Source organism: Hippoglossus stenolepis, chromosome 17, assembly GCF_022539355.2.
Source record: "Hippoglossus stenolepis isolate QCI-W04-F060 chromosome 17, HSTE1.2, whole genome shotgun sequence".
NCBI classification, from domain to species: Eukaryota; Metazoa; Chordata; class Actinopteri; order Pleuronectiformes; family Pleuronectidae; genus Hippoglossus; species Hippoglossus stenolepis.
This window is the reverse complement of record NC_061499.1, coordinates 14,449,517-14,476,910: the sequence shown is the minus strand read 5'-3', so window position 1 is coordinate 14,476,910 and position 27,394 is coordinate 14,449,517. Positions and strand designations below refer to the sequence as shown.

Below are 27,394 nucleotides of genomic sequence, written 5' to 3'. Positions count from 1 at the left end.
TGCTTCGCTCTTGAATCACGTTTTTCTTCTTTTTTTTTCCCACACACATCTCTGCATGTGTTTTCTTTTCTTTCCCTCCCTCGCTCCTCACTTAACTAAGTCTCTCCCTCGCCACACTCTCTCTCTCTCTCTCTCTCTCTCACAATATGCCTCGGCTCCACATCTCCCCGTCGGCCTCCCTCGCTCCCGCTGCCTCCTAATCACAACACCTCTAACGTCACACCTGCTCGTTCGCTCGGCTCGCCTCGACTGATCTCAGCGGGGCCCACTGTGCCGCCGCGGCCCCCTTTCATTCTGCGCCGCACCGCCTTACATGCAATGGGCGCCGCCGAGGAGCTCGACGCGTCGCTCTGCTACACCGGGCACGTTTTGTGCCTTTAGTTGACTTCACAAACTATCCCACTTTGTGTTGCCTCTTCTCTTGTTTTTGCACTGTAACACGCTCTCATTCTCTCCCCGTGCTCCCTCTAGCACTCCCCTCTTCCTGTTGTTCTGCAGCCACGAAGGATTTACACTCAGTCTCTTGCAAGGGGGGGATTTTCATACATTTGCAATAAATAATTCCTGGATTTACTGTACTCTGATCCCCGCTGCATTTGTGTTATTGATTTAATGCAGCTAAGCATTCAGAGCTTTTAAAAATTCACTTACACTTTGCGGCGCATTCAATATCATAATGATCTCTTGGGTAGCTGTGCGGGGTGCACATGCATCAGCGGCAGAAGACACATTTACAGTTACCGAAACCGGGTGCCATTGTAAATCCACCGATGTAGCTTCGGTGCAAATGTGAATAACTCCACAGCGTGTGTGTGTGTCAGTGTGTGTGTGTGTGTGTGAATGTCTGTCTCAAGGGCATTAATACATGTACAGCGCTGTATGTGCATAATGAGTTTAAATTTTCAGCATCCCTGGGGGGCACTGCAAAGCCTGTGGCAAATAGACACTAGGGGGTATTAGTTAGGGACTTATCGTCTTATTCCATACAGCATCTTCGTAAGCTCCTTAAAGCAGCCTTGGATCAGACGGACAATGCCGCACTATCATACTGCATTATGGAGAGGGAGCGCGGCAACATAGGACATAAATACCGTGCTAATCCCTCCCGTGTCTGATCCGCTTGTGTTCCGCCGTGACTTCGCACTGACCTACAAACTAACGTGACATTTGCAAACATGAGTCCCACCTGTCAAAGTGTTGCTAAGGTCACTCTGGCTGGGCGGAGGGTGCGGAATTAGACATGTATGAGTTTAGCACGTCAGGGGATTCGGGAAATAAAAAAAAGAAGGAGAAGCCGGACTCACCTCCCGGCGCATCGCACAGTGGACGGTGATGATGACGAAACCTTGGACGGAGTCAAAGACGGCGAAAAGGACCTGGAGGAGACAAGAGGCGTCTGTTGGTTGTTGCACGTAGTTTCAATACCGCGCTGCCTCGCAACCTCTTTGATATAGTGGCAGTTCTTCATAGTGATTTATGTTTTCATCTCATCCCACACCCACCTCACACTGTTAGACCTGTCGTACGTCACACGTGTCAAGTCAGAGAGGAAGGAAGCTGTTTGATGTCAGAGATGACACAGATTTTCCTGAACATATAAACTAAGCAATTTGCATGAGTATGCTCATTAGTGTAATGTGTTTCTTTTCTTCTCTTCAAAGGTAAAACAACTATCGTCATTTACACCATGTTTTTATCCTAAGTGTCCGCTGTTATCCTCTTCTCATGTTTGCATGCACACACCGCACACACAGGCTCTCACCCAAGGGTATGCGCGGGGTGCACAGTAGCATTGCTAGTTCCGGTAGCGTCACCACTTCCGTTAGCGGACATTTAGGCTAAAAACATGACACCACAGGAGCAGTATGGAGGCATTTTCTGTTTTTTTTCCTGTTGTGTTTTTACATTTGAAGTCGTGGTCACTGGTTACTTCAATTATATTGGATTTGGCTGCAATGCTGTTTACCCCTGAAACTCCAGCAGTTGTTTGTGGACTTAAACTAAGCAAAGTGAGTGAATCTTTTCATTTTTTCGGTTTATTATCCCTTTACTTTTTTGACAGTTAGTATGCTGAGCACTGTTGCCTCACACCAACACGGTTCCCGGTTCAAATCCCGGATTTATTTATTTCACACTGCGATGCATCAGCGTTTCTTTGAGCTCTGTTTACAGACACTGTTTCTGACTAATGACACTGTGGTTATCGCATGAGTGAGAAAGCCTGTTATGTTACCATGACAACCACCAACCATGAGCAGTTGTCATCATTCTTAAACAACATGTTTGATGATTTATGGCCTTTTGTTCCTGTTCTCATACATTTGAAAGTGGAAAAGTAAGAAATTATATGTAGCATATTGTTGGAAAACTGTATTATCATGTGATTTATTACTGTAATCCTATTGTGAAATGACTCCGTAACCATTAAAGAAACACCGATATGGAAATTCAATAAGTCAGTCATACCATTTTATGTACTAACCACAGTGGGAATCACACAGCAGCTTGTTTTTCGTTTAATACAATTTGGCGTTTGGCCGATTCAGGTTTAACCTTTAACCTGAACTGCTCAGGCAACATATGGTACATCTGAGTTCACATTTAAGTTAAATTTTAAACCAAATAAGTGACTGAACCAAAAGGGCAACACACACTGGTGGTTTATGATGCACGTCAAAAACACCAGCGCTAATTATTTACCATGGAAGCCCATAGATTGATGATGCTTTGGTTTGCATCATTGGTTTATCTATGAGCATCAATCAGCTTCTACTCTCCAGAAACCTCCGCTTCTGTCTGTTGACACGTCTGTGTCAGTGCTGAACTTTCTGAGGCTGTCCAATATGACATTTTAAAGCAGCTTCTTCACGATGGATCACAGATGCAAGTGTGCGGGTGACACCGTGTGAGCTCCTGCTTGTGTTGTTGGACACCTCACCTGGAAGAGTGTGGAGCGCCGGTCGGTTATGGCCAACACGGCTGACATCCAGGTTAACGCTAACAGAGGGAGAACCACACAGGAGCTCCACAGAGACGCCCTGTCAGAGGAGAAGAAGGAGACGCAGGGGGGAAGGAGGGAAGGAGGAGAAGGAACAAGGGGTTCAGTTTCAAACCAGACAGGCCAGTTCTGAAAAGTCACTTAACTCCACTTCACATACTCACTCACACACACACGCATGCATGCACACACACACACACACACAACCACACACAACCACACAGACGCCAATCGTTGGATGGCAATCTGGAGCTGATTGGCACACTGAGGTTTCAGACTTATTATTCTCACTGAGAAATGGAGGATGATGTGTAATCATGTAGATCGTTACGAGACTGACAATTGCTCACAATTACATGGTTGATGCACAGTAAGTGTCATGCAGGCGAACTGTGAGATGATAGGTAGAAGACAGGCCATTGACAAGTCCTGACACGGGGGCTTCTGAGGAGTACGTGTGTGTGTGTGTGTGTGTGTACGTGTGTGTGACTCCACGGAGTCAGACACCAATTTAAAATGTTCATGCTGTTTGAGCACATATTCATGGGCTTATAAGTGTCAGCGGGGCAGAAGGACAGCTCCGTGTTGCTGCGCCGAGTAACACGCACGTTCCCTGTAGAGGTGCACTGCCGAACGCGCCGATGGAAAAAAAAGAAAGTAAAGAGCAATCAAGCCAAAGTTGTGCCGTCCTCTTGTTAATGTGTCAAGTTTCCAGCTGTTGTGGACTGTGATGTTAACAATATGGTGGAGTATAACCTACATTCTTTGAGCAAAGTGTACCTCATTGAACACAGTAAGTGCTTTTTAACGAGTCGCTACAAGGTCATTCGGGAGAAAAGTTAAGTGAGGAAAACTTGCGTTGTCACAATTTTGTACCACTTTCAGGATGTAAATTCCCAAGTGATAGTCTTTAAAGCTGAATAATTATAACATGTAAAGGCACACAGAAAGAATAAAATAATAAATGCTAGTGTGACAATATGATTCCAATAAATAATACATTTGCACAAACTGTTTTAAAATTGGGATACTTATTAATCCCAATTCTTACCAGCAGTGTGTTATTAATGATATCTAATGGTATAATGATGCAGCAAGAGGAGGGGCAGTCATGTGAATTTAAATGACTATATCTAGATTGTACACATACATTCAGAAAATACACAGGCAGATCTGAGATCAGTGAAGTTTGTGATGGTCAATAACGTCTCTGTGTTTTCTGTGTGACGACACAGAACAATTTCATCTTATTACAATCGCACAACTAAGAGCAGAGGTTCTGCTGTGGACACAGTGGGATTTTAAATCCAAACACTGCGCCACAATGACAGATTTGCACAAGGACACAGTTACATATGCAGAGGACTTTTCTGCAACAGTAAAATGATAGAAGGGTCTTTTAATTCAGAGACTGGATGCACTGACTGCACTCAACATGAAACCATGACAACAGACCTCTTGGTAATATTTTTCTTCTTGCTACACCAGTGTGGTAACTCCTCAAGTTTTACCATGGAGATGGCTGCATGAAGATTTGTTTTAAATTCAGAGACTATACTGTCTGTGTTTATGGCACTTCAAGAAAAGGGGGTGAGGGAAATATCCACAACAGCTTGAATCCTGCATGATATCGTCTCGCAGTAAACTATATATTAGAGACTGTGGATGCAGCATTTCTTAGATGGTGTACTTGTAAATCTAAGGAATGGAAAAATGTTATATTCGCTTACACTCTATTTTACATGTCCCATATTCTCAAGCTAAGTTCCTTGAAACATTGTTTTCCTTGTTCAAAAAAACACTGGATTGAGCATTGTTTGACGAAATGTAATTTTTTTTTTTCCTACTTGAAAAAGCGCCTCCAGAGCCACAGAAAACATTATACAGCTGTTTTCCCAGGCAATGCAAAACTCGTCCTTACTCGCAAATTGACTTTGACTTGCAAAATTGGTGGAACGCTCCTCAACAAAACGCGGCACCTTGACACATTCAGGCATAATTCAAAACAAAAAAATGCCCTACACAGAAAAGATTTAAATATATGCAGCTAGAATATACAGAGTTAAATAACTCTTATGCGTTTCCAGTTTTTCTCTTGCTCCATGTGATATTTGATGTGTTACTGTTTACATAATTAAACCTACAGTTACAGTAATGTGTTCGGCAGATTTGAGAGGCGTCCTGACACTGTGGTGCCCCGTTGTGTTAAACCTTTGCAGCGCTGCACGTTATAACAAACTGTAAAAAAAAAAGATTCACAAATACTGTTCGACACGGGTCAGGTTTGCTCTGAACGACCCCGAGGAAAATCCGCTTTTGATCAAAACACGCTCTCATTAAACAGCGGCTCGCAGTGCAGGTGTTTGTTTTTTTTCTGCCTTTCATTAATTTCTTTTCTTTTCATCCAGGCAGGTTTGAATGTCATCCTGCATCATTACCGACAGCCAGAGATTATGAAGGATGAAGTTGAGAAGGGAGAGAGGAGGTGGAGACAGACGGAGAGAGGATGATGGAGAGTGAGAGACAGAGAGAGAGAGAGAGAGAGAGAGAGAGGGGGTAGATGGAGAGGGGGTGATGATGATGGAGAGTCAGAGAGGAGGTGGAAAGATGAAGATGGACTAACATGGCACTGCTGGCAGTCGAGCTGGACAGCGCGGTGCTCGAGATCACGCCACACTTGGAGCATTTCAGGAGCAGTCGGCTCCGCGCCTCCGCCGGGACACTTCAGGACATGTGCGCACACACACACACACACACACACACAGATACACACACATGTAAACAGACATACACAAAACCATGTGAAGGGAGGAGAGGGAGGGAGGGAGGGAGTGGAAACACAAGTTCCAGTTATGTCGACAGGTGAATGAGCAGGTGTTGCAAAAGGAAACAAAGAGGAAAGTATAAAAAACACAAACAAAGAGAGGGAGTGGTGGAAGAAAGAAAAAAAAAATAACAGGGGGAAGGGGGGAGAAAAGAAAGAAAGAAAGACAGGCAAATTAAAACCAGATCATAAAAATGTAGCAGCAATGAAAATAAAAACAGTCAGAATACAAAGATTGATTCAGAGCAAGTATAGAGAGAACGTGAGAGACGGACATTGCAATGTTACAGCAGAGTCATGGGGACTAACAGATTACAGTGAGACAGACAGGAAGTACATGGAGCATCTTAGTCCACCGCCAGAGTGTGTGTGTGTGTGTGTGTGTGTGTGTGTGTCTCCTTTATCTGTGTGACTGTGCACGATGAAGCTTTAATGAAAACGACTCCTTTGGTTGTTTACTTACAGTTGACTACTCAGGAGGACAGAAACAGCTTGTGTATGTACGTGTGTGTGTGTGTGTGTGTGTGTGTGTGTGTGTGTGTGTGTGTATTGCGAGTGAAGAAGGATGGGGGCCATGCACGGGCTATGCTACATTAGCGTGCCATCACAGCTCATTGCCTTAGTGCCAGCCACATCCCCACGGCTTCATAAGGAAATACATTACGCTAATGACAGCCTGTCCTGTTAGCAACACTACCAACTATTGTGTGTGTGTGTGTGTGTGTGTGTGTGTGTGTGTGTGTGTGTGTGTGTGTGTGTGCTTGACTTCGATGCATTCACTTCTGGAAACCTGAGAGGAAATGTGTTTAATACTCGGATAACACCGAGGACTTTTCCCGTAACAAAGGAGGGGTACACTTGTTTGTGTGTGTGTCAATGTGTTTGTACACATTAGCTGGTTTAATCTTGGTTGCATCAGCGGGCAACAGAAGCCAATCAACCCCCCAGAGGGCCAATCTGCACCGTTAACCCTTTGCAGCGACGCACAAATAATCAATTTCAATTTGTGCGAGGAGACAGACACGGTGTGTGGAGGAGAGGAGAGGAGACGAGACGAGACGAGACCAGGCGAGAGGAGAGGAGAGGAGACGAGAGGAGACAGGGAAAACAATGGAATCAATAGGTATGGAAATGAAAACATGGATTTGCTTGCGAGAGCTGTCGCGGCCCCTACCCGTCGGATTAGTATAAGATGATGAACAGCCGCAGACTGCATTGAAGTAATGCTGCAGGTGGATGCATATGCATGCGTGTGCTACACGCGCAGCACGCACTACAGCGAGCGAATCATGTGTGTGCATGTTTGTCTGGAGGAGGATCTCATAGCATTTCGATACGGTTTTAATCCACGTAATCCCAGTGTTTACAGTGTATAATTAAATTTCCATGTTCCATTGATCTTCATATCCACAGCGTTCACCTGTGACACGCACAATAGATGGAAACCCTGTATTCATAGGAGCAATCGTGATGGATGAGAGAATTCACAGAGCAACAAAACGCAGCAGATGTCTTGCCGTTTTGTTGCCAAATTGAATTGTGTGTATTTTTTTTTGTATATGCGAAGCACAGGTGTACAAGTAGACGTGTGTAGAGAGACGCCTGAAAGCATGAGAGCTTTGCCTCCCCGAGTTTGTGTCTGACAACGAGTAGGAATTTATATATCGCAGAGAGTTGCAGTCAGGTCCCACCAAGAGCTCTGTGGATTGATGAGTGAATGGCATGTGTGTATATTTGTGTGTGTCTGTGTGTGTGTGTGTGTGTGTGTGTGTGTGTGTGTGTGTGTGTGTGTGTGTGTGTGTGTGTGTGTGTGTGCAGAGGGTTTTAGGGAAATTAACTCACCCCGCTCGCTGCTTTTTAGACTTGTCGGAGATGCCGTCTCGAGACATGAGCTTGTTAAACACCACGATTCCAATGAGCATATTCACCTGAGAGAGAGAGGGAGAGAGAGAGAGAGAGAGAGAGAGAGAGAGAGAGAGAGAGAGAGAGAGAGAGAGAGAGGGAGAGAGGGGTCTGATCAGAATCGCTGTAATAGACGTGGCTGCCGTCAGGGATTCGGCTCATGCAGGCGGCTTTGCTTTATTTCTTTTCTCAATGTTCCCGCTGATTGCAGACGACTTATTAATTGTCTCACATACGTACAGACTGAAAGTGACGCTGCTCTTGCTGTCAGGGCTCCCTGCAGGCTGACTCGTTTCCAGCTCGTCTCGATGAGGTTTTAAAGCACAGAGCGTGCAGTACACAAATCCCCAAGTCCACCGTTATTACTTACAGAAAATCTTTAATGCTTGCCCTGATGAAAAACTATCGGCTCAAATATGGACGTGCTGGATGTGGAGCAAAATCCCTAAACACTGTATATGACAGCATCCTACTCTTGTACACAGATTCTTAACATTAACTTTAAACTTATGCTTTGCTTAAAGTTAACCTACATTGGAAGGACTTATAAACAAAATTGACTCAATCTAACCAGGATATACAGCCACTAACTTTGCTCCATGATTGGAGTTTGTGCTGAAGATGCACATGCAGAAATTGGAGTTGATGATTCCTGCAAGACCATACACACTTCATTCAAAGTCTAACGCAAAGAATTAAGGGTTTATTCTTCAACAAAACCAGAACTGAAAAAGTTGAAATGTGTATTTCCAAACATTGGTTAAGATCTAGTAACTGAAATGGCCATAGCACGTGATTCCATCTTCATTTTACCTGATTTTGAGCTAATTATACAAATCACACAAATTGAATGAATTGCAAGACGGAGAGAAGTATTTGGTGAGAATACACCTCGGGCTAATGCAGTCCTGAAACTGCATCATCCAATTCGTCCTTAAAACTGCAGCCTGAAGTATTACAGGAACATAATATTGAGAAATGGAGACATACATAATCTATGGTGCAATGAACTTTTAGGAAATGGTTAAAACCTTATTTGCCACAGAAAAAAGCCAGAGCCCCATGCTCCATTACAGTAACAGTAGTTAAACTGAGCCAAAGACGCATTAATTGTACATTCAAGGAATATTTTTCCTCCTATATAATATATATAAAAATACTGATATAACAGGAAACACAAAAAAACCGAGACACCTGACATCGTTTATTCATTTCCAGAAAACTAGCCTCACCCCCCTCACTTCATATTTCCAGGGTTATTTTCCAAATGGCTGCCTTCTCTCTGACATCCATCCATAACTGAGATATGACAGTATATGACATTTCTGGAACAGGCCTATTAGATTGTATTCGTTGTTGTGACCTTTGGGTAAGTGCTGCACTTCAAAGAAATCTGCCAATGTGCAATAATCACTCCAAGCATTTATTTCCATTTGTGGGGGAACACCTTCAAAATATAAGAAAAAAAACCAAAACACTGATCGCTTCTCATCCGGGCTCCTAATGAGAAACCCGTCGCTAAGCTGGACAAACATCTGGCCGTAGTGACCCAGTGATACAGATTCTATTAGGCACACGCACACACACGATCTGAGCCAAGGGTTGCCACATGCAGACCTCTTCTGCTCTCAAATCCGGCCCATCTGGGAGATTTCCGATGCTGCATGGCAACATGTTCTTAATAATCCGTGATTTCCGACATTCCCTACTACTCTCCCCTCCATCGTTTACGTGTTCCTCTGCAGAGGTTCTGCTACATCACTCATCTGTTTGTGTTGTTTAGGTTTGAGGTGCATCAGCCACAAATTACAGTCTAGCACGACCCCCGCTGCAAAGTGTGCATGCAAGGGATTCCTTTCCTTATCGAGGTCCTAAACTGAATGTCTGCTTGGATTCCTTCCTTCATCTGTCACCAGCAGAAGCCTCCAGCCGGGGCGGGGAAAATCTCCTTCATAGATATTACACACGTTTGCAAGAAATCCTGAGGAAAGAGCTGAGTGGTTGAGAAGTTCAAGTCTGACTTTCATGTGGTCAGTGGAAATTCCAGTTTTTTGCAGCTTTTGCAGAAGCCGGATTTACACTCGAAGCCTATTCCTTTGCCCGCGTCTAATGGTACGGTACATCTGGCAGCTTTTAACACTTTGCTGGAAACGCTCCCTCTGAACTCCTTCCCTCTCGTGTGCTGCCGCTGACAACTACCTACGATGTGCCAGATAGCGCTATTGTCATGCCAGTCATGTCTGGCCACGGCTCTGTGAGTCAGCATCGTCCTGCTCTGCTATTTGCCCAGGGCCAGGTTCATTAATTAGAGACGAGTCCTGTGGGAAGGTCTGTGTTTCTCTGCCCGACGCCCCGCTCTCATTACAGCTGTTTGTTAGAGTGGGGCCCCAGCAACAACACCGGGGGGCTGGGGACCATCACGTAACAGCTGGGGTGTGGAGCGTACAGTGCATCAACATTGTGGAGGCAGAAAATGAAGGAAAGCTGGAAACATACCAACAAACGCCAGACACTGATAAACAACGTACAAGGACAAATGCCCTTCGGTCTTTCAAGGCAGCTGCAAGCTTTGACTTTTCAAACATAAAAGTTCGTAGGCAAAACGTACTTTTTTTATTGTAGATTTAAACATCCCAACCTTGTGGGTGATTTAAATTGAATTACACTCTTTGTAGGTCAAACTGTTTGATTAAATAACAATTCCTATTTTCACCTAAAGGATAAATACTGATTCTTGGTTGCTAAAGGCAGTGTTTTCTGACTGTGTAGCCTTTAAATATATCATTTTAATTATGAATATTTAATACTATGCTGTACTATACTATACTGGGACGCTGTCTGATCCATTCCTTCCAACACACGAACAGAATCTCAAACATAACAACAACACAGCCAGTTTCACCGGGGTGAGCAAGGCAAGCAATGTTTGACCTGTTAAAGCTCAAAATAAACATCAGTCAGACGACACTGAAGTCAAAGTGGTATCTTACCCTGCATCGGATCTCACAACAGCGTTCTGTCCCATAAAAGATCTGATATTGCCATTCATTTTGTTCTTTACTGCCCACTTGTGGCGTCAGTAGGCGATTGTCTCTGGATGCTAGCTTGACTATACCGGTCGATATGTTGTCGCTTGTTTTAATAACTCTGAATTTACATGTTGTTGCTCGCTTGTTGGTGAGCAGAAGATCATTTTCCTCTTTGGTGGACATGAAATTTATATTCTATTCTATTCTGGCATTTTCCTGTGTGAGACAATGTCCTATTGGGAAAGTATAGGCCTTGTCAAGCAGAGCCGGCGGCACACATTCGCAGATGTATGTGGGAACTGTGTTTACACATTAGAAAATTACTTCAACACTCTTTCCCCCCTAAGTGTTAAGACCAAGCAGTAACACTGCGACTTATACGGCCTCACTTGATTTGAAGACGTCTCCTAATCACCAATATGTGTGAAGATGGGGAGTTGAGGTGTAATGTGGGGCAATTCAAATAGTCTCCACGGAAACAACGGAAATCAGGCGACAACCAACTCTCGCCGTGTGGGATTTGATCAAATCAGTATCGCGGGTTAAAGTTCAACGTGTGCAACATGGGTATCAGCGCATATAACGAATTAGCTTGATTGACAGGGTGTGTTAAGGTGAACAAGTTGTCAGATGACCTGGTCCGTGTCACCGCCGTCAGATGTTAGATCCACATATTCTAGTCCTCCATCAACACTAATGTCAAATACCTCTAAACCCATATAAGTCTAATTTTGCCAACTGTCAGTGGTCCGTTCGATTCCCCTGTTGCACATCACAATTACACACACCTCTAGACTTAATTACACGACCTCGATGTTTCATATTTATGAAATTTACAACACCCAAGCCATTTCATTCTGTTTCTCTTTTGTTGCTATTATATTAATATGCATCCATCATATTAATCTTCAGCTTTCTGCTAATCACAGAGGTTCTGCAGCTCTGCTTACCTACGGGTAAAAGCCACAGCACACCGCTGGTAGAAGCAATTACCCCGAAAATCCAGACTTATTAAACTTAGTGGTGAAAGTATTCACCTTGGGATTCATTAAGAGGAAATTAACTAATCCTAGAAACAGCCACATACAGCAGCCACAACAACAGCTGGATAACACACCGCCGAGATGCTATTAATGCCCTCAGCAGGACAATATACAGCTATATTTACTTGTTCATAACTATATCCGTTTTATAGCTATAAGGCAAACACAGAAAATAATATCTTAATTGTGGCGCAGACTGTTAGTCACATATTTTTGTCGGAAAAAATAAATTTTGATAAAAAAAAAGATTTTGCCTTAAATATGCTGGGTACAGTGAGTCATACCTGAAAAGTACTTATGAGTGAGAGCTGTAGCTGCCGGGCAACAATTCAGTCCAGACATGTGTTGCAACTCCTGTCTGCTGGAATATATTTTGCTGTTTGAGCTGACATTTTCAACTCGAGGATCAAAGTTCTCAACTCATCATTTTGTCGTGTACACCGCGGGTGTGTGTTTGCTCACATGCGCAGGTGGGAGTGAAGGGAAAGGGAAACATCTCAGAGGTCAACAGGCAGCCGCTTTGAAGCTCCTCGCTCGGAGGCCAACTTAGCAAAAACATTTGTAGGGTTACACAACTGTAACGGGTGAGACAGGGAGGCTGGCTCTGCTGAAAAGTGAGGGAGTCTCGTGATGGGAGGGAGAGAGAGAGAGAGAGAGAGAGATCGGGCAGACTCACCAAAACGATGACGGCAGCAGGTCCAACGAAGGCATAAAGCAGACCGCCCTCCAAGGATAACCAGCAGCTGGAGGAGAAGGAGTGCACAGAATAATTTTATGCAGGAAAAGGTATAAACAGAAATACTGCGTGTAAAATATCACTTCACCACGTTCAGGTCAAGCATTTCACTTTCTGTGCGTTCTGAAAGCAACACGATATAAATGGTCTGTAAAATGTCTGTATTTTTATAGAACTGTGTCGATGTCCACTCAAAGCACTTTACAGTAGTTCTACCATACACCCATACACACACATTCACACAGTGCTATCTATATGCAGCACCATCACACATTACTAATACACTTACAGCCGACAGGGCCAATTTAAAGTTCAGTATCTTGCCCAGGGTCACTTGGGCATTGAACCAATGACCTTATGGTTAGTGGACAACCCACTCTTCCTCCTGAGCCACAGACACCCAAAGAAACTTTTAAAATATCAAGAATTCTAAACTTTCAAGTAGAGTAAAACTTTTATGTAACTTTTAAAGAGCAGCAGCGCCCTCTGCAGCCAAATTTCTGAGCGATTAAGTGGTTTTCATGTAGAGAAAGAACAAAATCTATCCATCTGTTGACTGGAGCATTTACTGCATAGTCCCTTAAACACAACTCAACGGGGGATATTACCCATGATCCCCGGCTAACTGAATCAGAAGAGCTGCTGCTGTAACAAATCCAAAAATCTCTGTTTGGAATTCTTCAAGTTTTAAATGTTTAGAGATAAACTCTGGTTTTTTAATGACTTCTAAATCTTTTTAAACGATCTACAGTTCAGCACAACTCTTGAACTTGCTGGGTCAGATTCTGGCGATTTACGCCGTGACTATTTTCTTGCAGGAAATCGTGCCCACTCGCCAAAGTTACATGGAGCATGAAACGGCGTTCAGTGGCACCGTTCTCTCAGTGTATCACTAAACTCATTTTGAAGCTGTTATTTTAAGGTGTGAAAAAGTTGCATCGTGTTGCTTTAACCACAGCAACCAATTAAATAACCCATTTACTGGAATGGCCTCAGTGAGGGATGCAGCGGGCATTTCCATGGGTAGGTAAGTGCCTGTTTCTGTAAATATTGCCCTCAGTGCGGAGCAACATTATTATTGTTCACCAGCTAAAACACATCCTCACACTGCTCGTGGTCTTTGGCGTGGAAGCTACTGAGAATTAACGTGGTTTAAATGTGTCCTCTGGTGATGTCATCAGAGCAAACTGAAACCCCACCGTTTCTCTTAATTGCTGCTCAATAAAGAGGGAGCGCGGGAGGAAAAGCACACAGCCCAAAAGACTCATACAGTCCTCATACTAATGAGATGTTAAGTAAAGAGGAGGGAACACATTTGTAATCATCGTTCACATGTTTTCATCCAGTCTGATACACCATTGGCCGGGTGTGTTTTTTTCTCAGAGCGTATAGAGAAGAAAATAATCTCAGCTCTATATGACTGATTTTAATCTTATGGCCATGAAATAAATATTTTTTCAATCAGCTTCACACTTTCACACAAACGCCGCCTCAAGTTGGAACGACAACAGGCGTAATTGGGTTTGTACATGAGTTGCCGGGTCGCTGATATCCTCATCAGACATTTTGATTATTAACATGCATACATTTAAATGTGTTTATACGCCTGCAACACCTGATACTTTGCAGGGCGTATCCCAGTGGACCAATCAGATCAGCATTTGAAATTTTTGTATTAATTGCAGATTTTTCTGATGAAGCAGATTGAGCTTGAGGGCTTTTGACCATTGAACTCCTATAAATGATACCTCAAGATGTTTTCTCCTACTTCAAAGTCCCTGAGGTGTAAAATCTTTCTCGAGTTTCCCTCTTTTACTCTAAATTGCTCTGCAGTCGTTTAATGTGTCTCAAGTATAACATTAGTCATATCGAAGGCGTAATGTCAGTTGTGATCCCCTCTTGCAACTGACGTTAATAACACTATCTCATGTCCATTAAAATAGGACGAACTAGTACGTGTTTGCATTTTGCCAAGTGCATGCTGGGAGATTCTTTAGTTTATCTGGGATAGAATAAGTGCGTATAGAAATTGGATGGATAGATGGATTGATGGAGAAAAGATAATGTGTCATCCTGGTTTAACAGATCCAGATATTTATGGCTAAGCTGGGCTTCATACTGACTGAATGACCATCTCCTTTGCATTGGCTAGAAAATAAAACTGAGCCTGAATCCTTTAGGGAAGTCATCATCTCAAAGAGCAAAGGGAAAAACTGGAGAGCACTCCACGCTCATCCAGCTTCCAGCTCATCCAAACACAACTCCGAGGTAAAAACCTGCTGTGGTACTCACTAGCTGGCTGTGCCGTAACCTCTTGCTCTGGTGAAACCCACCGACACTGCTACAACGAGGGCGGGAAGACCTGCGGAGCGACAGAGAGAGAGAAACATCAAAAAAGGCGAGACAAAGAATAACAGCGAGACCGAAGAGTGGCGATGAAGCATGTTGGCCAAACTACCCACTCCAGCGTGAACAACTCCATATGGTTCTTTCAATTCAAATGCTAAGCAGCCGTGCGATAGCATGTAAGACGTGCATGTGTGAGTGGAACCGATGGAGAGCTCTGCAGGTAAGCCTGTGGGCTCCGCGTGCCATCCCTGACATGAAGGTCGAGCTACAGGCATGAAAAATGGGCTCCGATTCAAGTTCATCACGGGGATTGTCGTCTTGTGTACACTGACGCCGCCCTGTATGACCCACGGGGTGTGCGTGATGCAAGTGTGTGCGAGCAAGTGGCGCTGGGGGAGTTTCTAAAAATGTGAGATATTGCTCGGAGTGGTCAATAAGTCATGCATTAATTAGCTAAATCAAGCAATCTGTCTGTGTGTGTGTGTGTGTGTGTGAAAAGGAGAGTGAAAGAGAGTGAGACTGGGTGTCACAGAGCACGTGCCAGAGAAAGAAGGAAATATGTTGGGTCTGTAATGACTTTGGCTCTGAAATATTCATGTAATTAACAAAGCTGTGATTATGGCTGCAAATGAAAAGCAATTACAGAAAAATCACATTAACATTAACAAATAAGATGGTGAGGAGCCAGGCCGGTCCCCTAACTAGCATGTGCAAACTTTCAATTAGACAAAACAAAAACATCCATCAATCGCACTTACTGACATGCAACACAGTAAACACATGTCAACACGTCAAGGCATCACGCTAATCTAACCGAGATCCAAACACACACCGATTCTCCTGTTTCCATGGCAACTGATTCCAATCACATCATTTGGGAAGAAAATTGCAAAATGGACGCGAGGAGGATAAACCGCTTGATCCTCATCACCGTTTCGTGCATTTCACCAACATTTGCAAGTCTATCGTTCAAATTGTACAGCTGCCACACACACACACACACACCCACCCACACACAAGCCCTAACACACACATACACACACACACACCCACTGTGTCAGTATCTCTCTATCTGTGAATGTACAACATCTATACATTCTCCCTGCTCTGTATCAGGTAAGGGCATCAGTGACTTGGCAGATTAGACTGGTGGGATCAATATCAAGTGAAATGAACAGATGAACAGACGGTGTGGGTGTGTGTGTGTGTGTGTGTGTGTGTGTGTGTGTGTGTGTGTGTGTGTGTGTGTGTGTGTGTGTGTGGCGGTTGGAATTTCTAAGGCTATCTCGAAGCATCTTGCCAGTGTTGTGCAGATGTTATCAAATGTTTTGATTATCCCCCAACATCCATGGTGCCGGGTGCCTCAAATTGTACAACACAGTGAAAGGGCAGTGTAATAGAGTGGCATGGAGGCTGAGTGGCACAGACGTGTGAGGTTCATACAATGACTGTACAGTCTGACACTGTCTGTGAGTGTGCACGTAAAAAATTCATGTCGAGCTTTGGCTGTGTTCGATTAAATACGTTAGGAACAGCAATGAGTGTCTTCAATTCTGAATGAAACTAAGTCCCGTAATTAGCGATTATGACATAGCAAAAGAAAAAATGGGACAAAGATGAGGTTGTTAAGCATAATGCAACAATTTAAAAAAACACTGCAACATAATAAATCTGTGGCATTGTCATGTAAAATATGCCGGTCTTTCTGCTCCCTCTGATCAATTTTTGTCGCACAACAGTGCGCCTGATTCATGAAGGCGTCTTCATTTGCTATGCTGACAATCCTCTGGCACACACGGGGCCGAGGCAGACGGTCTACATTTCTAACAGCAGCAGCAGCCACCAAGACACAAGCGAGCAGATGAATTTCACTGTGCCACTTTTGTGACGTTTAAAACTAAACACTGAATTTAAAACCGAGCTCAATGCGGCCGTTGTTAGTGTGGACGTGTGATGAAGTGCCTTGAGTGCGGACGCTCACCCCAGCCGAGGCACAGGAAACGCTTGCGAATGAGCCGCGACCTCATTTTGCCGATGACGGCCAGGTAGGACTGCCACGCTTCTGTCAGCACCCAGCAGAAGGACGCCAGGAAGAAGAAATGCAGGAACGCGGCGGTCACAGTACAGAGGCCCTGGAGAGAGAAGAAAGAGATCAAAACAGTTGGAGACGTTTAACAAAAAAGTTTTTGCAAAAGTTTTGTGAGAGGTGTCAAAATGGCTCATAAAGTCAGCAGAGGACAACGAAAAACTAACAAAAAATAACAAGGGAAAATGGGAAAAAGGGAAGTCTGCTGAAGAATGCAATGTGTAGAATAATGGGAGTTGGACCTGTCTCTACATGTGTTCCTGATCTTTATCAATACTGACCACCACGCACAGCTATGTCAGACAACTCTGAGTGCTTTGTGCCAGAAGCCTCCCCTCGAGAGCTCCACCGAACAAACCATGTCTGCTGTGCCTTTACTTTGATGCTTTTGTTTCCAGTCTTTATTAAAGGCGTGTATTGACTAGGTTTTACTGCCAAAATGCACTTTCAGAGCGCTAGAGGAGACTTTTTGAGTGTGTTTTTCTTCTTCCTATTTGTGCATCAGCGCCTCACCTTGCTAAGCGTTTGCGATTGTCCCACCAAAATCAACAAATTGGAGGCCAGGATGGAGAGGCAGAAATTCACCAGGATGATCGATCTCTCCGAACGGATGTACCTACAGGGAGGAGAGAGAGAGAGCGATAGAGACATGAGAGATGTATTAATGTCAGATTGACGGACTGAACAGCAGCTCTTTTGGACGTTGGAGTTATTAGCTTTGCCATCTGTCATGCGTGTTACCCCAAAAGAAAACTAATCTCCACCCCCTGCTGCAATCGAAACATTTGTTCTGTGGGCCTCACAGCAGTTTTTGGCACATCAGAGGACACATGTAGTTATAGCATGACAACCATCACGTACGTGTGCGCTATGTACATGCGTGGGTTTGTGTGTTGATACCTCCAGAAGGCAGCGTAGATTAGCAGCAGGATGAGCAGGGCTGTGCAGGACACTCCACAGCCCACCATCAGGGGCACGGAGGGTATGCTGGACGGACCCATGTCCTGGAGAGAGTGACGGGAGGGGAAGAGGAGGAACAGAGAGGGGAAAGAGACAATAGTTAATAATTAACACAGCGTTTTATCCTTCAGATGTAAATAGCTTGAAAAACCCAAATATGATTTCCTAAATTTGTGCTCGATTGAGTATTATAGTTCTCAGTTTAGCTTTTATTCCCACAAAAGCCATTCTACTGATGGGTGTTGCAAATTAGCATGTGCTATGAACACATGCTACTTGCATTGGATCACTGTTTCTCTATGTAAACTGTCCCTGGTATATAAACCATATATAATACATAAATAATCAGGTGGCCAAAAGACTGTGATACTATATTGTCCATACGAAACAACAACAAAAACACAACAGGTTAGCTGCTATGGTAGATATATATGTGTGGAGGAGAGTGACAAGTCATTTGGAATAAATCCAGTTACTGTGCTGTTGCCTTTACAGATTAAAGTAGTTGCCGGCACATTTCCAGCTTTGCACTTACAGTATTTATTAACTGTTACACTCCCTTGGTTATAATAATTTGGTAGTCCCCCTTTTTAATGATAGCATGCTAATGATATGCAATTACCTTTAATTAGATATGCCACAGTCTGTCAGATGGAGCCAAATAATGAAGCATAATTAAACTACTCCGAAAACAACAATGACAATTTCAAACATGAAATCAAAAACGAACAAAAAAATCACACAATCTAACCTAAATCTTCAGACCAGAAAACTGTGAGAGCTTTTCAATTGCGTCCAACAGAATAAGGGGTGACCAGGTCATCTGCATACACAAGTAAGTGATGTTCTCTAAAGCCTGGAATTCCTTTGATTCCTGCTTCCCTCCTTCCACCTATTGCTTCTACAAATAAAGTGAACAACGAATGCAAAAGTGGATCTCCCTGCTTCATTACCCTTAAAAGGTTTAAAAGAGGGACATTTGTCCATCGGTGAGGACTGAAGGTCAGTATACACCATTTTATCCCAAAAAGTTCCATGACCTGTATTTGAAAATCCCCTCTGTCCTGTCAAATGCCTTCTCCGCATCAGGGGAGAAGGTTGCTACTGCAGTGCTGTCTCGCCGGCTCATCCATATAAGACCATGTGAGGTTTTCTGAGGATGACCTCCCCTTCACAAATCCTACCTCCCCTTCATGAAGACTATCTGGTAAAATATTCTCAAGCCTCTTTGCCGGGACTTTAGTATGCACTTAACAATCCACACTGACTAAACTGACAGGCTGAACACTGCTTAGGCTCAATGGATCTGTATCCTTTTCGGGGATCAATGACAGAGCTTCATTAAATGTATTTGGGGGCCGCTCTCGTGAAATTGGCGCCGGTTAAGGTTTCGTTAAAGTAGGTGCCAGCATGTCAATATGTTTATTTATGGTGCTCCGATGGGAAGCCATGTAATCCTGGAGATTTTGCAAGTTTCATGAGTTCAATGTCTGGTCTAACTTCTCATTTCCTCAATGGAGGCATCCAACTCACTGCACTTATCCACATTACTGTAATGTGACTTTTCCAGCATTGCAGACCTCATTATTGCTACTATAGTTCACTGCTCATTTCTGTGACTCTCGCATGACGACTTACTCAAGAATCAACCCAAGATCCATCCGTCCATTATCTACACCACTCAAAGTTTAAAGGCTCACTTATCCTCTACGTTAGATTTGTATATGGAAACGGACGGGGCCTTCTTCCTGTACTCTGAGTTCATTCCATCTGTATTTGTGCACATCTTCTGAAAGCGTTCGGATATGTGTTGCTTTGCGTGGGTACAGGGACTAACAATCACTTTTCCCTTCTTTCTTAAGAGGTCCAACCTCCTCCACCATCGACATACATGGAGGGGGCAGTGACAGTCACGACATTTGAAACTGACATATCTCTTTTCATACGTTAAGGCAGCATAAGTGATCTGTAAGGGTCAATGGTGGCCGGAGGCGATCTACAGCGTTTATTTACTCTTAAAATGTTGTGCATGTAAAAACCACACCTACGCATATTATACCATTGCACAAAGCAGTATCTGCAAAAAAATATGTCAGAGAAATGTCGGAGTTGGAGAAAAAAAGAGGTGCGTTGATCCAGCCACTTCCATAATACCTTAACTCAAGTAAATAGTGCCTAAACAACCTCTAACATAGGATTTGTGTGTCGACAGCAGTGATATATATACAGTATATATGAAAAATGAAGTGGAATGGGGTTAGAAGATGGGACATTTTTATTTATGTGCACTCTGCCCCTATTTAGACCCATTGTATCACTTAAATAATACGAGGGTAAACACGACCAAAGCGCATAGTTCCACAATTCGGGTCGTGATATACAACACACCTGCACTTTGTTTCTCTCCGGAGGTGCCTTTGAAAGGATGAAGAGCAGACAAATGAAGCTGCATGGAGAGCATGCACCCCACCGTGCCCAAAAGGAGCTTGATGTTTGGCCTGCCTTTAAATTCTCAATCACACAATTTACCTCAATTTACCTCCTAGGGTGGCTAGCGTACACACACACACACACACTCACTCACTCACTGCCAAGGTGTCTTTTGCTCCAAATAAAGCACATACTCACACACTAAGGCACGTCCAGGGAGATGTGCCAAGTAATCGAAAGTCAGTATTTAAGCCGCTTGAATTGGGCCGTGTGTTACTATTCAGGATGAGCTGACGGCAGAGGCAGAAAGCGAGAGAGAAGACTTCAGAAGAGAATAAAGAATGCAAACTCAAAAGGAGGAGTAGGAGAGCAAGTCAGACAAAGAAATGGAGTGGGAAGAGTTAAGCACAAGTAAGAGAAAGCGAAGAGTAGGAGGGGGGAAGACGGAATAGATAGGGAGAAAGAAACCGAGAGAGAGTCAAAGCCTCCCTTTCAGTGGTTTTTCCGTGGCCCATCAAAGGAAGTCAATTTCTCCAGAGGGAAGCCAAATAGGCTGGAATACCAATACGGCGCACATGCGAACACACTGGGAGAAAAATGGAGGTGAGGCAATCAAAACCGCCTCGTAAGAAAGGAGAGACCCCCATAAGAAAGAGAACAAGGGATACGACAAGCATGCGCATCTAGTGGGAGGCCTGGGAGGAGAGTGAGAGACGAGATGCTCTGTTTGATATAATGTTGAGTGGAAGGTCAAAGGATATGCAGGCATTTGTGTTTTTTCTTGACAGATCAAACATGAAGGTTGCACAGGGAATGGCAAGAAGCCTATTGCATTTCTTTTTCTCTCCGTCACTTTTGTCTTGAATTAGCCTCGGCCAGACAACTAATGGAATAAATTATACCCTTACTAGTCATTTTACCTCAAAGTATACATCCTCAAATTGTCCCTCAGCTCTTCATCGTGTCAATTTGTCAAACGGTGATGTCTTAATTGGTACAGTAAGATTATGTGTGCGTGATGAGACTTAGTGTCTAATTTCATAACGTGGAAGGAATGAAAATACACACACACACACACACACACACACACACACACACACACACACACACACACACACACACACACACACACACACACACACGCCCTGTCCTAAATAGATATAGTGATATAACGCTGCAGTCGGCGGAGATGTGTGTCTGTGTTTTTCTCTGTGCTTATTGTGTGAGAAAAGAGAAAAACAGGGAATGAGAGAGAGAGAGAGAGAGAGAGAGAGAGAGAGAGAGAGAGAGAGAGAGAGAGAGAGAGAGAGAGACACCAGATTAGAAAGAGTGTGCTGAGGCTCTGCTGTATAAGGCCAGGCTCCCCTGGGCAGCTTGGCTACCATGTGATGGAGAAGATAGCTATTTTCAGCTCAGGAAGTTTAACCTACTTATCTCCTCTCACTGACACTCCTCCTCCCTCCACTCCCACTGATCCTTCTACCATTCCCCTCCCTCTCCGTGTCTCCCATTCTTCCCCCACTTCCTCCCTACTGTATATCTTAATGTCTTATATCACCCCTCAGCATTAAAGTCTCCTCTTTTAACCCAAGGTCCATTTGTGCATTACTGCTTCTTTTCCATTGAATCCTATATTTCCATGTATCTAATCCTTTTCTGTTATTCTTCATCACCGCATTCACCATTCTACTCATATTGGGAGTTTGTGTAATATCTCATAGTCCAATGTTGTGTACTGTGAAAATACTATGTGAAATCCTGAAGGACTTGGAAACGTATCGATCTATTTAATATGTTCTCATCATGAAAATACCAAATACGTCTTTTGTCAAGACAAGGAGTCTGCATCTATGCTAGCACCTCTGTGAGTCTGAACTTCGGCACTGTTAGGCTGTTAGCATGTTAGCATACCAACAATGCTGATGCCAACATGTTAAGCAATGTTAAAGCACGTATAATCATTTAAATATTCACCCTTTAAATTTAGCATTTCGTCTTGCTCACATTTGTCAAAACAGCTGATGGAAATGTCATGACATTTGCAGGTGATTAGAATAGACTGTTTAGAAAGATGAACAATGCGTCACCACTTCCTCCCACTATCCAGAAGTGAAGCCAAAATATACAGGATAAGAACACAGCCAGCTTGCACTGAAGACGTTTTCAATCCAGGCCCCACCGATACACGCCCTTGAGCAATCGCAAGTCGGTCTCAACTGTCAATCATGACGAAAATAACAAGTTGACATATACCAGTTTGATAAGAAGACCCATGTCCCATCTACTAACATGGACAAGAAAGGGATTTTTGTCCTGTTCTGCAGCCAGCCACTGGGGCGAGATCAAGACGCTTCGGTTTGCATTAATCTTTTTTTTAATATTAAATAACCATGTGAACAGTGTGTCAAAGTTAGACGCTTCTTGCCTCTTCCAACCTCTTTCTTAAGATGTTATGCAGAGTTATAACAACATCACATTATGCTTTTGCTTAATGTTTTTTTCGCAGCCACAACAGCTCATTATCGGGAAAAGACAAACGCAATTTCAGGCATTTCATCATACAATCAATATTGCATTTTGTTTGATGAGGCCATCTCAGACTCTATGCAATATGCAGGTTTTTTGTGGTGTGTCTAACATTCCCATTTAGGCTGAGGAAATGTTATGCCCCTTGTGAAATGCTGAATAATTCTCGAAAAGGTGGCATTTACAAAATTCAAGGTATTTACCTCGGCGGTCGTTTGCTGCTATTTGTCCCCGAATAGGAACAGGCACACAAATACACTATAATACACATGGGCAGACCGTGGCAAGGCTCTACATATTGGTAATCTAGTGTTCCTGCGATTCGATCGCATGTGAAGCCGTGACAGCACTAGGTAAACATAACCTGTGATGTGCTTCAACTGAATCAATTCCGCCGACCCTCCAGGTTTCAGCTTGACAGACTCTGACTTCAGTGGCCTCAAGACAAGCCATAAGTCTCCTGTCAGTCTGTGACAACCTACAAGGCTGACATAGTGACTTAAAATGTAAAGTCATCATTTCAAGTGCTGGCCTTTTTTTTTTCTATATAAGATTCAGGTTTGCAGGGCTATTTGAGGCTAAATGTAGAATATCAGCTACAGAGTAAAGCCCTGATCCAACACAAAGTAAGAACATATGGCAACATAGAGCATTTCTTCAAGGGCTATCTCAAATCATAGGGACAGAAGCCCTGCAACACTTACTGCAACACGTCTTGTTATTTCAAATCATCGACAGTAAATAAAGTGTCTCCACTTCCTCCCACTAGCCAGCAATGAAGCCCAAATATCCCTGATATGAGAGCTGCCATCTTGTGCATTCGGACTCTGCCCAGTAACTATCGGGGAATGGAGCTGTGGATTGCGAGGTCTCGCTGATAAATGCACTCGACCAATATTGAGTCAGTCTCAGCTGTCAATCAGGAAGCGTATTGCTAGCTAGCTTAGCTAATCCTAACCAATCAAAGCCAAACAATGAACAGTTGAACATACACCAGTGTGATAAGAGCAACCGGAAAGGAAATAAACCATCTTTGAGAAAAATGAATGTGTACTTTGAGTTAAATACATGTTAGTCCACGTCCTATCTGCTAACATGAAGAAGACGGAATTTATAATTGATCCTGCGGCCAGCCACCAGGTGGCGATGGATTGGTTTGTGGGAAGCACTCATGTCATCCATCTTTAGAAACACTCTATGGTCCACACAATCTTTGTCACATTTTAATTATGAGCTGACCAGAGGGGCATCATACCCTCGCAGCACAAAAAACCCACCAGAGCTGTTCTCGACCCCTCAATCAAATTGTTATCCTGTATGCGGGCGCACACCCACACATCCGAAACAACATTGTCTACTCAATGTTAAAATATCCAATTAGCCAGTAAACTTGTCCTTGCCACAACAACACTCAATCATTATGCATCTTCACAGGGAAACGCATCTAAAATATTTCAACTAACTTTCAATTAACGTGACAAAGGGATTCAAAGATTTTGATGTGGATCCTTGCAAGGTTCCTCGTAAATTTGTCGCAACCCTCATCTTTTAATTACAGTTGACAAGTACAAGATATTTGGATACTGTAACCTTGAAGTCTTCATCAAGGAAAGGCTTTGTTTCCTTTATGCAAGGTATGTCCAGTTAGGTTGTAATATATTCAAATATGAGCTGCCATCTTGTGGCCCCTCATTCGTCCCCGTCATGCCCTCACAGAACTGCAGGCAATAATAAGTCTAAATAATAGACTGAGCCCCGAGATTCTTCCATCCTGATTAGGTGCCGGCGAGCGCTAATGATAGCAGAGGAAACCCGTTGCAATCCATCTTAAGTAGAACCAATCATTTCATGAGAATGATGGGGCAGTCAGTGTGGCAGGTAAAAGAAGCTGTGAGAAAGCTTTTAGAGAAAAAAGTCACTTCACATGTTGTTCTTTTGAGAAAATTGCTTTGATACAGTAATTGGTTTCTGAATAATTTATGGGAACAGAGAAGGCATCCCCTCTCCTCCGTGCCTGCTGTGGTATTTTTCATCTCCCAGCCAAAGGGTTTGTTTGTTTGTGCGCTGCTATAGTCCGACTGGATCAAGGTCTCACGTTCCGTTTGAACTACCGACCTTTTCACTTACATTCCTAGTTACCTGCTTAGGTTAGTGCGAGCTACCATTCCCACTGTAGCCCAGCAAACCAGTCGGAGAGGGGCACTGTAATCAATTCCAACACAACTAGGACAGCAGCCTTATGTGCTGACAAAAATGATGCAAAGAGGCATAAACTCGTCCGATTAACTGGAGGCGCAAGATGTTAAACTGACTTTTATAAAGCCAATACCTCCGTCTATTCCAAATCCCATGATCCCAATGAGCGCGGTGAAAGCCATGAGTCCAGACGTATCCGTGGGGTTTGTATTCCCACTGCAGTCATTTTGGGAATTAAGTGGCTTGGCTTATTGTATGGCTTCATGACCTCACTCAATCAACTATTTCTCTCTCTCCGCTGTTTCTCCAAAGTAACAACCTCTGTCTTGTGTCTGATAGTGAAGGTCTCTCCATGGACACACACACTCACACACATGCACACTCACAAACACACACACACACACACACACGGAAATCTCAGAGGCTATTGAAAGTAAACAGGATTAACTGGCTATCCCTCACTCTACTGTAAAAACGGGCCTGTAATGGCAGCGCTGCTTCTAAATCCCTCCACCGCCAAAACCCCCTCCCATACCTCCTTCTCCTCCCTTTTCTATTAAACATGGAGGTTAATCCTCAACCCCCCTTGTCCCTAGCGCCAAGGCCCAGGATAAGCTGTCAGAGCTGGGCTGCTGATACTCAGCTCTACTCCAGCAGCCGCACAGCCTGGACACAACATATGAGTCCTCGTTTGTGTGTGTGTTTGTTTTTAAGTGCAAACATCCATACCTATAGTGGTCTGCATTGGCATGTCTGGATGTGGCTGGTTTTTATATATTTTTTATGCGATGCCAAATTCAATCTGTCTCTCCCTCCTCTTTTGTAGAATCCAATTTCCGCTGGAATAAAAAGCTAACTCTGGAACACCCTAAAGCAACAAATTGCACTCAGCGCTGGCCACAACAGCTTCTGACTGAGGGCCATTGACACACAAACACTGACCCATACCTTCCGGTCCTCAGCAACTGGGTCTAATGGTTGGTACCAGAAAGCAGAGTGATGAATCGCTAATGACCAACATACTCTTCACAGATGTCACAAATGTCACAAACGTCAATGCGTTTTCCCCCTCTTTTACTCGACATGGACGACCTGCTCAATATTGGTCGGCAGAGAGAGAGAGAAGTCCCGGGAACCAGGAATAGCCTCTGGAATGACCCGTTCAGCTTATAGGTCGCAGCTATCGTGTTTTTTTCCACATAATGGGAATGAATGTTTCTCTGAGTTCTGTAAGGGTCCCAGACCCTTGTGGAGTAATTCAGGCTTTGAGGTACAATAAAATAAATCATTAGAGCTACTCACCTGAGGGCCATCACCATATTTCTGACCCTCTTTAGACTTCATAAAATAGAAAGGGGGTAGGGAAGTGGAGAAGGAAATCAAATAGAACCCTACATGGTGTGCTTTAGAAATCCTTTACAAGCCAGCTGGTTATTAGAGAGAGTACAGCGGTACAACAGGAGTTAGTGTGAATCTTTGGGGTTTGGGTCCCTACCAATTCCTAAAGGTAATATCTGACTCTATAGTGAATACATGTTCACCAACTGGTTGTTATCTGTGTTTGTCGGTTGTTTGTAGTTCTGTTGCTGAGGACGGCTCCACAATAAAATAAAATTAACAATAGTTCTCACTGAAACTGGACAGAGGTACAGAATCAGGGGATAATACTCCAGTGGGTCATCGCTATGAGTGACCCCTTTTACGTCGCCACACTGTTTGCACATCGTCATTTCATACTTACTTATAAAAATATCAATAATAAGCAAATACTTGTAATGGGAATATAAAAATAGAGAATGGTCAAAACACTATCTTGAGAACAAGCTCCTTCTTTCAATTTACAGCTCTACAACACTAAGCTCTCTTACTGCTGTCTGCCTGACATAAAGAGAACCTAAACTCTATCAATGCATAGCCACATCTTGTATTTTTTCACGTTTGATGCGGAAGGTATGTAGACACAGGGACATTAATGTCTTCCGTATAGCACTTACCACTGCTATTTCAACAATGTGAACAGGTTACTCAAGAATAGATGTCCGCATAAGTGTACAGCTCTTTATCTCAGCCACGCTGGTTGTAATGCATTATTACTTAGTGCGGAAATCTCCTTCCCACCCCTCTCGCTTGCTCTCTCCCTCTTTGCTCTGCCTTCCAGCTGAGACCGAACTGCCTTTTCTGTTTGGTTGAACATTTCCTCCCCTACACCCTCCATTCCTCACAGTCACTTCCCATCTCTGTGACACCTGGAGTTCTCCTCCAGTGCTTAGGGATCTGCTTTACTGACTCAATTTTCTAAACTAACCATTAAGCGA

The 27,394-nt window shown here is 43.6% G+C and overlaps 1 protein-coding gene across 17 annotated transcripts in view; it reads right to left on the bottom strand.

Annotated features, from left to right (window-relative positions):
• adgrb2 (adhesion G protein-coupled receptor B2) overlaps nucleotides 1-27,394 on the bottom strand; it is a 217,020-nt gene that overhangs the window by 30,092 nt on the left and 159,534 nt on the right. For 14 of the 17 annotated variants that reach the window (XR_004698785.2, XM_035183252.2, XM_035183245.2 and 11 more), the window contains 9 exons: nucleotides 17,868-17,971; nucleotides 17,481-17,583; nucleotides 16,863-17,013; nucleotides 14,825-14,894; nucleotides 12,473-12,539; nucleotides 7,665-7,750; nucleotides 5,622-5,720; nucleotides 2,939-3,038; nucleotides 1,305-1,376 (listed from right to left, as the gene is read on the bottom strand). Coding sequence is in view for 16 of the 17 variants with exons in the window: in XM_035183252.2 (XP_035039143.1) it covers nucleotides 1,305-1,376; nucleotides 2,939-3,038; nucleotides 5,622-5,720; nucleotides 7,665-7,750; nucleotides 12,473-12,539; nucleotides 14,825-14,894; nucleotides 16,863-17,013; nucleotides 17,481-17,583; nucleotides 17,868-17,971 (852 nt within the window). In the remaining variant the exon portion in view is untranslated. The remainder of the gene's footprint in view (nucleotides 1-1,304; nucleotides 1,377-2,938; nucleotides 3,039-5,621; nucleotides 5,721-7,664; nucleotides 7,751-12,472; nucleotides 12,540-14,824; nucleotides 14,895-16,862; nucleotides 17,014-17,480; nucleotides 17,584-17,867; nucleotides 17,972-27,394) is intronic. The other 3 variants (XM_035183253.2, XM_047344162.1, XM_047344163.1) reach the window with 1 other exon arrangement.